Source organism: Salvelinus sp. IW2-2015, linkage group LG30, assembly GCF_002910315.2.
Source record: "Salvelinus sp. IW2-2015 linkage group LG30, ASM291031v2, whole genome shotgun sequence".
Classification (NCBI taxonomy): Eukaryota; Metazoa; Chordata; class Actinopteri; order Salmoniformes; family Salmonidae; genus Salvelinus; species Salvelinus sp. IW2-2015.
This window is the reverse complement of record NC_036869.1, coordinates 16,377,842-16,388,965: the sequence shown is the minus strand read 5'-3', so window position 1 is coordinate 16,388,965 and position 11,124 is coordinate 16,377,842. Positions and strand designations below refer to the sequence as shown.

Below are 11,124 nucleotides of genomic sequence, written 5' to 3'. Positions count from 1 at the left end.
GGGTAAATATTCCACTAAATTCGTGATGTCACAAACGGAGTTGTGACAAAAAGCAATCCACTGCAGAGCTGTGTGGTATATATATAGATATATTTATTTGATAAGTTAAAACATAATACAACCACACATGCATGTAAAATTATCGAGAATTACATAAAAAAAGTTTGAATTGTGGTCCTCTTAAAAAATGGCTCAAAACATTTACGAACAAATAACCTTGTAGGCCTAGGCTACGCAGTAGATCTAGCGTACTAGGCATACTTAGGTTACAGATATATTAACGAATAACATTTTTAACTTGTGTTGCGCACAAAAAGCAAACAAACAAAACATGTTAATGATGGAGATAGAAAGTCTCAGTCGGCTTCGGATGAAGTTGAGGCATTTGGGTCTGGAAAGGCAGTCTAGGTTCATCGTAGGTTCAGTAGAGAGGGCATTGATGGGACAGGCAAGGATAATCAATGACAATCTGACAACAACAAAAAAGGTTAACAACGCACCACACCTGCTTCTCGGAATGGTCAGTCGTTCCATTAGAGCCGCTCCTCTGGTACTGGTCCTCCATTGCCAGGAATGTAGCACTCACCTGAGTGATGCCACAGCTGCTGAAAAGCTCACGAAAAGATACAACATCTTGGAAGTGTTTAGGAGCATTCCCTGAACTTCGTCTGCTACCTCTGGACACAGCATGCAATCCTTGGTGTAATACTTCCAAACAGATTAAACAAAACGCCACATGTTTTGAATTCAAACAGCCAGCTAGCTAGCTAGATATCAAGTCAAAATATATACTTTAATCACGATCCTGCGTATCTGAGAGTCAAGGCAGGATATAGTGATTAAACCCTAGAGCAGCCCGAAATCAAAACAAAAATAAGCTTAAAAATAATTATAAAATATTTATTCAGAGCTCCTATGCCTATTTATGTGTCCCTTACTTTTTGCCTCATGACAACATCAACAGAAAATATTTCCAGAACTTTTTGCCAACACAAATCCTATTATTAGAATCATATTGATGGTCAAGACAATACATGGAAGAGATTAAGCTGTGTGAGAATTATACTATTTTATTCAGTTTCTACATTAGTGAGAGCAGGTGTTTATCGTCTTTATACACACAGTATGTGACATAATTATGCAATAAGGCCCGAGGGGGTGTGGTATATGGCTAACATACCACAGCTAATGTCTGTTCTTAAGCACGAAGTGCCTGGATACAGCCCTTGGCCGTGGTATATTAGCCATATACCACAAACCCCCAAGGTGCATTATTGCTATTATAAACTAGTTACCAACGTAATTAGAGCAGTAAAAATACACGTTTTGTCATACTTATGGTGTACGGTCTGATATTTTTACCTTTATTTAACTAGGCGAGTCAGTTAAGAACAAATTCTCATTTTCAATGACAGCCTGGGAACAGTGGGTTAACTGCCTTGTTCAGGGGCAGAACGACAGATTTGTTGATATTCAGCTCGGGGATTCGATCTTGCAACCTTCCGGTTACTAGTCCAACGCTCTAACCACTAGGCTACGCTGCCGATTTACCACGGCTGTCAGCCAATCAGCATTCAGAGCTCGAACCAACCAGTGTATAATACATAATGCAAACACATTTTAGACTTTTGTCTCTGCAATACTGCGCACTACGCAGCAAGGAGATATGACGCTCAAGAACACTACCAGTATATTAGCACCTGCAGTTCAGTACTCCAACCACTTGTGTCCTCATGAAGATTAACTTCACAATAATTTAAGGTAGCTGCTTTTTTTTATTAATTCGCAAATTTGCTGAGTTTTTTCCCCCGTTTTTCTGAAATATCTTTGGTTGGCATATTATACAACATGTATTTTATGTATGTAACTTGGTGCTTGACATCTAAAAAATTGTTTCCCCCTGTGGCTAATGCAGATCGTGACATCATTGTTTACAGAATGTGGTAGAGGAAGTGGAGTAAGCGAAGTCAAGATTGCGAAGAGACCGTGGAATGTAAATATCATGCCCGTTGTCAGCCAGCGAAGCTCGTGGACAAGTCGGTCAGTATCTTTTCGTAAAAATCTCAATTTGCTCTTGATTAGACCAACACCTGTCTAAATTTCACGACGTTTTTGCCAATTTACGCTGTCAACTGGCTTTGATGGTAAGTTGTTGTATTTTCTGCTGGTCAGCTAGCTAGCTAACAAGCTGCCACCATCATCAAGATATTTGTTGCACGGTAGTGATGGGCGCTACCAACTTCTGAGCGTCAGCACGAGGGTATAACGTTAGCAAGCTATGGTCAGTAGCCAGTTCTGGTGTCACTTGACAGATGCAATATCGGCCATATAGTTCCGTTCTCAGTATTTTGTCAAACCCAGGGTCAGAAAGGAGATGTGTTGTTGGAGAATAACTTATTATTTCACGGACTGATCACTGATCTTTTTCTTGCAGGTCTGGTACAATTTAAGAATATGGTTACTCGCATTCTGGGACGACAAGAACACAACCATGCCGCGTTAATATCCTAAAAACCTACGAGTCATTCATGTCACAAGGCAAGGGACAAGCTTGACTAGCTCCATCCCGCTCTTCACTTGTTTTCGCTGTAGCTTTTCTGTCAGTCTTCAATTGGTATATTCCCTTGTATCGTCAGGAAAAGCACAACTTTTATAACTAGTTAGATAAGTTTTGCCTCCCCCCAAAGATAACTTTGTTCTAGTTTGCTGCTGTAGCTTGCCAGAAGCTATCAAACCTATTTGTCAGGGAGCTGTAGGTAACGTTAATGGACAGCGGCAGTGCTGAAAATGATCTATAAGATATTTGTTGTTAAGTTTTAAATGTGTGTATATATATATTTTGTGTAAAGATCATTATTTATTTTTTGTTAGAGGAAAGCTTGTAGTTTTACACTTGCACTAAATTTACCAGAAGCCCGTGTGCAATGTCGAAAATATAGCCTATTTGTTATGACATCCCACACTTGAACTGAAAGAAAATGTGCAAGTAGTTATTTAAGGCAGTATGAAATCCACTCTCTCTTACAGTCTGACATAAAACAGACAGAGCGACTGTGGATTCTGCTGTAGCCGTCCATCAACCCCGTCTTGCAAACTAAGGACACTGTTACTCAGGAATGCCAGGGAACTGATCGTCAAGATTTCCTTCAAGTTTCACCTATAAGGTCACTGCCAACTTTTAAATCTGTGAATATACTTAATGTAAAGGGCTGAGTTTGTTTTTCTATTCTTATACAACCTAAGCCTGAAGTAGTCTTTACTGACGACTTGGCCTTATTTTCAATTGATTAAGTGCTACATTGAACATTGCCCAGGTATGGCGGATTCTGGCACAGAGATAGTTGGAGGAGATCTCCTGAGCGTTGTCAAAGATGACTGCTCTCTGACAGAGGCCATTTCTAAAGAGGGCGGCCTTACAGCAGGATCGTCTGCGGCTAAAGAAATCCACGAAGCAGAGCCCTTGGACCATGAAGACTCCACCAAAGACCCATCAGTTAAGACCCCAATTATGGAAGCAGAAGGTTTTGACGGATACAGGGAAACCTCACTCACACCAACCACCACGTGTGCGGCCATGTCTGAAAACGGCACGACAGAAGACGCTCGATCCACCCTGCAGAGCCAAACTCTGACAGAAGGGAACGGGGAGAGCTCAGTGGCCACATTTGGAAGGTCGGACGAGTATAGCCAGTCAGCTACCACCGACTCCGCCTCCTTCTCCATCCCCAGCCTAGAGTTCTTCGAGGGGAACGATGAGCCATTGTCCTCCTACTCTGCCCTGGGCATCGAGGGCAGCTCCCTGTCTGCCGACGTCCCCTGCCTGGCCGACGATGTCCTGGTTGGCGTCGCTGCTGCCGCAGCCACAGGAGGGGCCACCGCCGCCCCGGACCTAGAGCCCATGATGCCGGCCTACTACTTTGTGAAGTGGATCACCTGGAAAGAGAAGAAGACCCCCATCATCACACAGAGTGAGAACGGGCCCTGTCCCCTGCTGGCCATCATGAACACCCTGTTTCTGCGCTGGAAGGTAAAGTCGGACTGTAGAACCAGCTAGCTGGGACTAATGGGGTCCGTGACTACGCATCTCAATCGTCTTAAGTGGCTTTAGGCCTACTTCATCTGCACTGATGTCAAACCATATGATAAAGGAAAGCACTATATTGGAGGACTATTGGGGGATGTTGCATTCACTGGTCCAGATCGGTGCAGATCAAAGAAATGAGCCAAGAGAGGAAGCCACTTTAGGCTATTGAGATGCACTTTTACTATTGAGGGACTTCAGTGGCCGCCTTAAGGTGACTGAGAATAAGGATGAGATTGACACACTGAGGATGACACATCCGAGGTGTGTAGGCAGGCCAGAATTAGTGATATGACACTGGAGGGAGGGAAGTTTCTAGAGGCAGGAATTACAGGTTCATGTTGGGGAGTTTTATTAAAAGAGGACAGAGGACTTCTGAATCCTATAATCTTGTTTGTACTATCAACATGAAAGCAGTCTGTCACTTTTAGCTTTTAAAATCAAGCAACGCAGAATTAAAGTTTATGAAGGGCAGCATGTCTGCGCCAGAGAATCCATTTTTTTTGTGACAATTTAAATTTATTTTGACATTTATTTTATTGGGGGGTTAGAGGTACAATATTCCAATTCATATATAATTTCATATTCACTTCATATTACATTTCTTCCACATATATTTATTTCACTCAGAAGAGAAAAAGCCCTCCCCATACCACCCATTCCCGTGGGCCTGAAAGTAAAAAGATACAAATAGGTATATATATGTGTGTATGTGTTGGGCTTTATAGTTTGTTTGTTTCTATGCGTGTTAGGCTTGAGCTGAGATCGTTCTTCAGAGTCAAGTATATTTGTCCAGGCCTCGATTTTTCCTTGACCAGCACCATTCATTCTAATGTTATAACTTCCAATAATATCTGTATCCAACTTCACAGAATCTGTTGTTAAACGAACATGGATCAAGGAAAGGGCTTATGAATCAAAATTGTGTGTGTGATTTGTCCCCAGGCCAAGCTACCCGCCCAGACAGAAGTTATCACCACAGAGGACCTGATGGCTCACCTTGGTAAGAAACATGGGAGTTTATTATCTGAACTTTCATACAGACTTTAACACTGAAGCTATTGTATTTTTCACACATTTACACTGAGGTTGTCACTGGCACATGAAAATGCAACCAATGCATGAAAGTACAAGCAACTAAAGAGGTTGCATATTATCAGGCCGTAAACAAAAGATCATCACTGGCCCTATGCTCCAGGATCCAAGGGCTTAAGTCATTGAAATATCTAGGAGATTTGAAAATCTGTAAACTCTAACCATTACCATAGGGGAAATATATTATAACACACATTCCTATTTGGTCACTGACTGTCTGAGAACCACATTATCGTTTTACTCCCATAATTTGTCTTTCTGATGTTTCTGCCACAGGAGAGTGTGTATTGTCTATCAAACCCAGGGAGAAGGCTGAGGGAATGGAGCTCAACTTTCAGCAGGTAAACTCACCTCTGTATTTAACACACAAACACAGCAGGTAAACTCACCTCTGTATTTAACACACAAACTCAGGCCGGTGTCTGTCCACTTACTTGACACTCACTTATCTGTGTTGTCAGAACATTTTTCTGTAGCTGTGCGCATGCGTGTGTTTCTGCAGGTGCTGTCTTATCTATTTTGTAGCTGTGTGGCACAAAATCATTTGTGTGGTTGAGACTGAGTCATTTTTAAGGGGAAGCGGAGTTCACTGCAGAGGCAGAAGCCACGCAGGGGGCTGTTCTCACAGTAAAATCAGCTGTGTCATCGATGCTAAGCCTCACCGGCTGCCACTAGAGTACAAGAATAAGGAGCTTAGGGAACAAGGATTAAAACATACTATACTGTACCAAGGTGGCAAGATGGTGCCTGTGTGGATGCAGCCAATTAACTTAATGATGTGGTCATTAGCAGCTTTTTAATAGAAAGTGACTTATAGTCAGCCCATTCTATCCAGTATGTGTGGCTTGCAGGAATCAAACCCATTGTCCTTGGTGTTGTAAGCACCACGATCCAACCACCTGGCTCTGACACTTGAAGCTCAATTAGATGTGCTGTTTCGACTGGACAGCTTTTGTTTTCTGACATCAGAGCTGTGGGTGTGTATAACCACAATCTGGTTCATTATTCATGGCTAAGCTCAGAGGATTGTAGTTCGCTGCTCGACAGTGATAAAGAAACTATAGGCAAAACCGATGTGGACAGGTAAGATTGAGTGCCGGTCTGTTAGAAGCCCTTGTGAATTTTGTACTACAAGATTAGCCCGCACATCCACTTTGCCTTATCGCACATCAATCTAATTTCCATACCGTACATGTCACTGGAACCGTGGTGTGAACCATATGAGGAATCAATCTAGGAACAGCTGATACTGGCCTTCTGTGCAATCAACTCTACGTTTTATGCAAGTACGATTCCATTCCAGCTCAAAATATGAATTCAAAAATACTTGTAGAAAATGGTCTGATCTTCAATTCATGAAGTTAATCTTCGTTCAATCTCTGAATCGACTGTAATCGAAACAGAACTAACCCCCAACCCTGGTTTCCAACTCAGTTTCCAACCTCTGTAGTTTTATGATATGTATTTTTTTATCTTTGATTCTGCAGAACATGAGCGATGCCATGGCAGTTCTGCCAAAGCTGTCCACGGGCCTTGATGTCAACGTGCGCTTCACGGGCGTGTCAGACTTTGAGTACACGCCAGAGTGTATCGCCTTTGACCTGCTGGACATCCCACTCTACCATGGCTGGCTGGTGGACCCTCAGGTAAGCGACATTTGTAGAACATGTGAAGGTAAAAGCCCTCCTTTCACAATTAATGCCCCAAATCCCTTGTTTTGGGCATCAGTTTCAAAATATTTTCTTTCTCCAGAGCCCTGAGATGGTGGCAGCGGTGGGAAAGCTAAGCTACAACCAGCTGGTAGAGAAGATCATCGACTACAAGCATTCGGCCAACAGCAGCCGTGTCAGTGAAGGTACAGGACTTTCCAAATCCTTACTTCACATACATTTGAGTTGTCACTAACCCTTGTCCTGGTGAGCTACACGTGGTTCAGACTTAAATTCAAGCCCAGCTCTAATAAACTGGTTTTATTTACGAGGGTCTTGATGGGAAGTTGATCATTTAATCCCAATTGCATTCTGTACTCTCTCCCCTCTCTTTCTCACAAGCATACATGTTCACTTGGCCATTTCCTCTGTAATACAACCATTCTCCTTGCTTTATTATGCCTCTACTCCATCTCCGTGCTCTCAGGTTTGGTGGCAGAGCAGTTTCTGGAGTCCACAGCGACCCAGCTGTCGTATCATGGACTTTGTGAACTCAACACTACAGTCAAGGAGGGCGAGCTGTCTGTGTTCTTCAGAAACAACCACTTTAGCACCATGATAAAGCACAAGGTGCGTGTGTTTGGCTCGATCTATAGGGTGTAACATATAGAACCTTGCAGGTAGAAATGTAATATATAGAACAGACTGTATTCTACATGAGAGGCATGTAGCACGTTCTGTAACGTTCCCCCCTCAGGTGCCCTGCAGTAGCACAACATTCTCTAAAACGCTGCTCACTCCCCCCCAGTGAATGACTTTTGACCTTGTGACCCCACAGGGCCACCTGTACCTCCTGGTGACAGACCAGGGCTTCCTGCAGGAGGGGGGGCTGGTGTGGGAGAGCCTGCACAATGTGGAGGGTGACGGCAACTTCTGCGACTCAGACTTCCGCCTGTGCCACCCGCCCCAGAGGAGCGTCCCTGTGACACAGCCCGAAGACCTCACGCCCCAGCAGCAGCAGAGACAGATCGACCAGGTCAGTGATTCCCCCCCCCCCCCCCCCCMCTCCACCACACAGCTTTGCCAGTTTCAGTTTGAGGATACCTGTTATTTGAGAAGCACCCAGATGCAGTGGGCAGTATCTAATGCACTACTGAGACAATCTCCATATCTTAAGCTGCATCTAGATACTTATTAAGGTTTTTTTATAGGTAGAACTGCCACGCTGTCTGTGTCTAACTTGATCCTAACTTGACATCTCTATGTACATGAAATCATGCATTGCTATTAAGGATTTCAGCCTTTCTGCACATTTCCATGACTACACATTCACTCACCCTGTGGTGTATGCTTGGTTGCCAGGACTACCTGGTGGCCATGTCTCTGCAGCAGCAGGGGGTGGCCCCGGGGCCCCTCAGTGACCTGGACTTGGCCAGACAGCTGCAGGAGGAGGAGTACCAGCAGCAGCAGCAACAACAACAAGGAGGTCCCTCCCAGGCCCCAGCACAGCAGGTAACCAACCACACTGTCTGGGCATATACTAGAAGGAAAGAGAGTGTCCTCTTTAGGCTTTGATTCAATACTTCAACAGTATGAAAGATAAATACAATACACCAGCATAGACCAGTGGTATTCAAAGTTGAGGGGGAACTGCAGTGGGGTCGCCATATTTATTTTTGTACAAATTTTAAGAACTAAAATGTAAAAGTAAAGATTATTGTATGGCATAATATACAAATGTTTTTGAGAAAGATTTGTAACTGAGTAAATGTATTTATTTGTTTAATTTGGATAAGCGATGAAAATGAATTGAAGGTTATTTCTCCACGTAAAAATATAAATGTTCAGATTTTAAAGATTTGTCATTAGATTTGGGGTGGGGTCGCGAGAAATTATTGCGGTAAAAAATGGGGTCCCCAGAAATTCTGGTGGAAAAATGGGGTCCCTGCTGTAAAAAGTTTGACCACTGGTATAGGCGATTGGTAAAGAAACAGTGCCCACTGGTGCTTTTTCAATTACACAACAATTTATTTGAGCAGAAAACACATTCTCTCACCACAGTGCATTATTGTATTTTTCTGGTACTTATTTTCTGTTATCTTTGATTCACATCTGCTGAAGAAGTCCCCTTGATCATCACAAACTATCTACATAGAGTAAGGAAGTGGAGAAGCTTCTATGACGGTTTGTTTTGCTTCCAGGTGAGAGGTCAAGCGGCGGCCCAGCCGGGAGGTTCTAGGAGACGGGAGAAAAAGGATGATTCGGACTGTGCCATATTATAGCGACACCTAACCTTACCCTAGTCTCCATGATCTCCCTATGATTTTAGCCTGCCCTTCTTTGCATTAAGCCAACCCCTAACATATATACATATACATACACACACACACACAGAGTTAGGGGATTGTGCCCCTGCCACCTCAATGCCAAACCCACCCCTCACACTTAACCTAACCTCGAGGTTGAACCTCACTCACTACCACCGCACCTCGCACCCGTGGTTTCCTTTGAACATCCAGGCCAGAAGGTGGCAGTAGTAGTCACGCTTTCCAAAACCATAGAATAGAATATAAATGTCAATTGAGGCACCAGACAGGAAATCCCTTGCAGTTGGTGGGTTACAGCAGCTGAGTTGTCCAAGACCCATTACAACCCAGGTAGAGTCATGAAACACATCTGTAACAAAAAGCTAAGGTCTAAATTAAAGGGCAGTCACTACAGCTCAGACCAGATGATGTACTTTAAAATGGATACTGCAGCTTTTTAAATTGTGTATAGGAGATGCAAAAAAGTTTGGTTAAAATTAGAGCACAAAGACAACCCCCCCCCCCTTCTCTGCTACACTCTTTTGCCATCCTCACAGCCTTAGAAAGCCCGGTTTTTAAGCGAACTCTGGGGAAGTCGCCATCTGCATTTACGCCATGATGGAAACTCGAGTACATTCCTGTCCTATACAGAACGGTGCACAGTTATGCCTAGCTCGAGGGCCGAGACGAGGATTCTGCAAGCCCAAACAAAGATATGGCTTTGAGGGCTGCGTTCCCAAAGGTCCTATCTGCTAGACTAAGCATTGGCCTTACTTTCCCTGCCCTATAGTGTACTGTGCTGTAGTTAGTAGCAGGGAGGAATTATGCAAAAGGTGAATGGATAAGGACAGTGAAGGTGTTCTGCTGGAGCATCTGTTATGGACGACTTAAGACCAGTAAGAGAAGTCCCATTAAAGGTCCAATGCAGCTGTTTTTATCTCCATTTAAAATTGTTTCTGGGTAACAATTTAAGTACCTTACTGTGATTTGTTTTCAGTTAAAAAGAAACAAATAGCTTCTTAGCAAAGAGCCATTTCTCAAGCAAGAATTTTGATAGGACTGTCTGAGTGGGGAGGGGAAACTAGCTGTTATTGACAGTGGTTTGGAAGTTTGATGTCACCAGGCAAGCCAAAACTTTCTCATCACAGAATGACATTTCAGGCGGTCTTTTCAAATAGCCCTTACACTAAAACGGCGTTATAATCTTTCAGAATTTCACAATATTATTCCAACCTCAGTGTGGAAATATATATAACACAGGAAAAGCACGTTGACTGCACTAGATTTTTAAGCAAACCTGACACTTGAACCAACTATAAGAAGTCTGCATTTGATTTACAGTACTTAGGAACAAAGGCCAGTTCAGGCGGTTACTGCCGTTTTGCAAAGGTCGGATATACAAGCCCTTTTGAAGTAGCTTTAGGGTGGAGGGGCTTTTAGCAACGCTACAGTACTAGACCACACCTTGATGCCAAGTCTTAATCTTCGCCACTTCATTTGTATTTAATTTGTCATGTCAGTAAAGGAAAATCTAAAACTGTCATGGTGTCCAATGACTCATTTGTCTGGTGAATGTCATTATTTCACATAATCGACTCATACAACCAATATGTGATAAAACCAGCTCAGTACAGTATCATTATCTGCTGTTTTCACCTGCAAAGCTCCATTTTCTAATACTTGTGGAATAGTTTATCATTGTTAAAGGGGTACAGTGGAACTGGACGTGAATCACATACAAACACTTCCACTTGTTGCAGGACCATTGCATTTTTTCAAAATCAATCATTGGTTTTTCTTGTTTTAGCTTCTGCTCTTGCAGCCTCTTCTGGCTTCGTTTTTGGTTTCCACCTTTGTCATATCTTCCTTTCGAGGTCCTCCTGTTTCTTGTCCGTTTCTGTGTACGTTTTTTCCCACTCATTCTCTCTTAAAAGCAGCCAGCTACTTCCTGACTCCTTGACCCTTTTATTATATTTTTTATTCTTGAAGAACT

At 43.1% G+C, this 11,124-nt stretch overlaps 1 protein-coding gene across 5 annotated transcripts; it reads left to right on the top strand.

Moving 5' to 3' along the window:
- The first annotated feature begins 1,773 nt into the window (after positions 1 to 1,773).
- LOC111954954 (ubiquitin carboxyl-terminal hydrolase MINDY-1) lies at positions 1,774 to 10,672 on the top strand. Of its 5 annotated transcripts, XM_070436135.1 has the most exons (12): positions 1,774 to 2,040; positions 2,435 to 2,538; positions 3,028 to 3,164; positions 3,315 to 4,027; positions 5,027 to 5,084; positions 5,453 to 5,517; positions 6,664 to 6,822; positions 6,929 to 7,031; positions 7,313 to 7,455; positions 7,664 to 7,861; positions 8,188 to 8,337; positions 9,027 to 10,672. In XM_070436135.1, exons 4-12 carry the CDS (start codon positions 3,317 to 3,319, stop codon positions 9,105 to 9,107), a joined length of 1,668 nt encoding a protein of 555 aa, XP_070292236.1. In that variant the 5' UTR covers positions 1,774 to 2,040; positions 2,435 to 2,538; positions 3,028 to 3,164; positions 3,315 to 3,316; the 3' UTR covers positions 9,108 to 10,672. The 5 variants fall into 5 exon arrangements, with proteins under 5 accessions (XP_070292236.1, XP_070292235.1, XP_023830689.1 ...); XM_070436134.1 differs by having other exon boundaries at positions 1,785 to 2,144; positions 3,028 to 4,027; XM_023974921.2 differs by having other exon boundaries at positions 1,785 to 2,144; positions 2,435 to 3,164.
- Positions 10,673 to 11,124: the final 452 nt, after the last annotated feature.

What these genes read in the sequence shown, in the direction of transcription:
- LOC111954954 (XM_070436135.1), top strand. Translation starts at nt 3,317, where the DNA reads ATGGCGGATTCTGGCACAGAGATAGTTGGAGGAGATCTCCTGAGCGTT. An exon ending in GCTGGCTGGTGGACCCTCAG is followed by an intron (nt 6,823 to 6,928) that starts GTAAGCGACATT and finishes TTCTTTCTCCAG; the next exon opens with AGCCCTGAGATGGTGGCAGC. An exon ending in GCACCATGATAAAGCACAAG is followed by an intron (nt 7,456 to 7,663) that starts GTGCGTGTGTTT and finishes GTGACCCCACAG; the next exon opens with GGCCACCTGTACCTCCTGGT.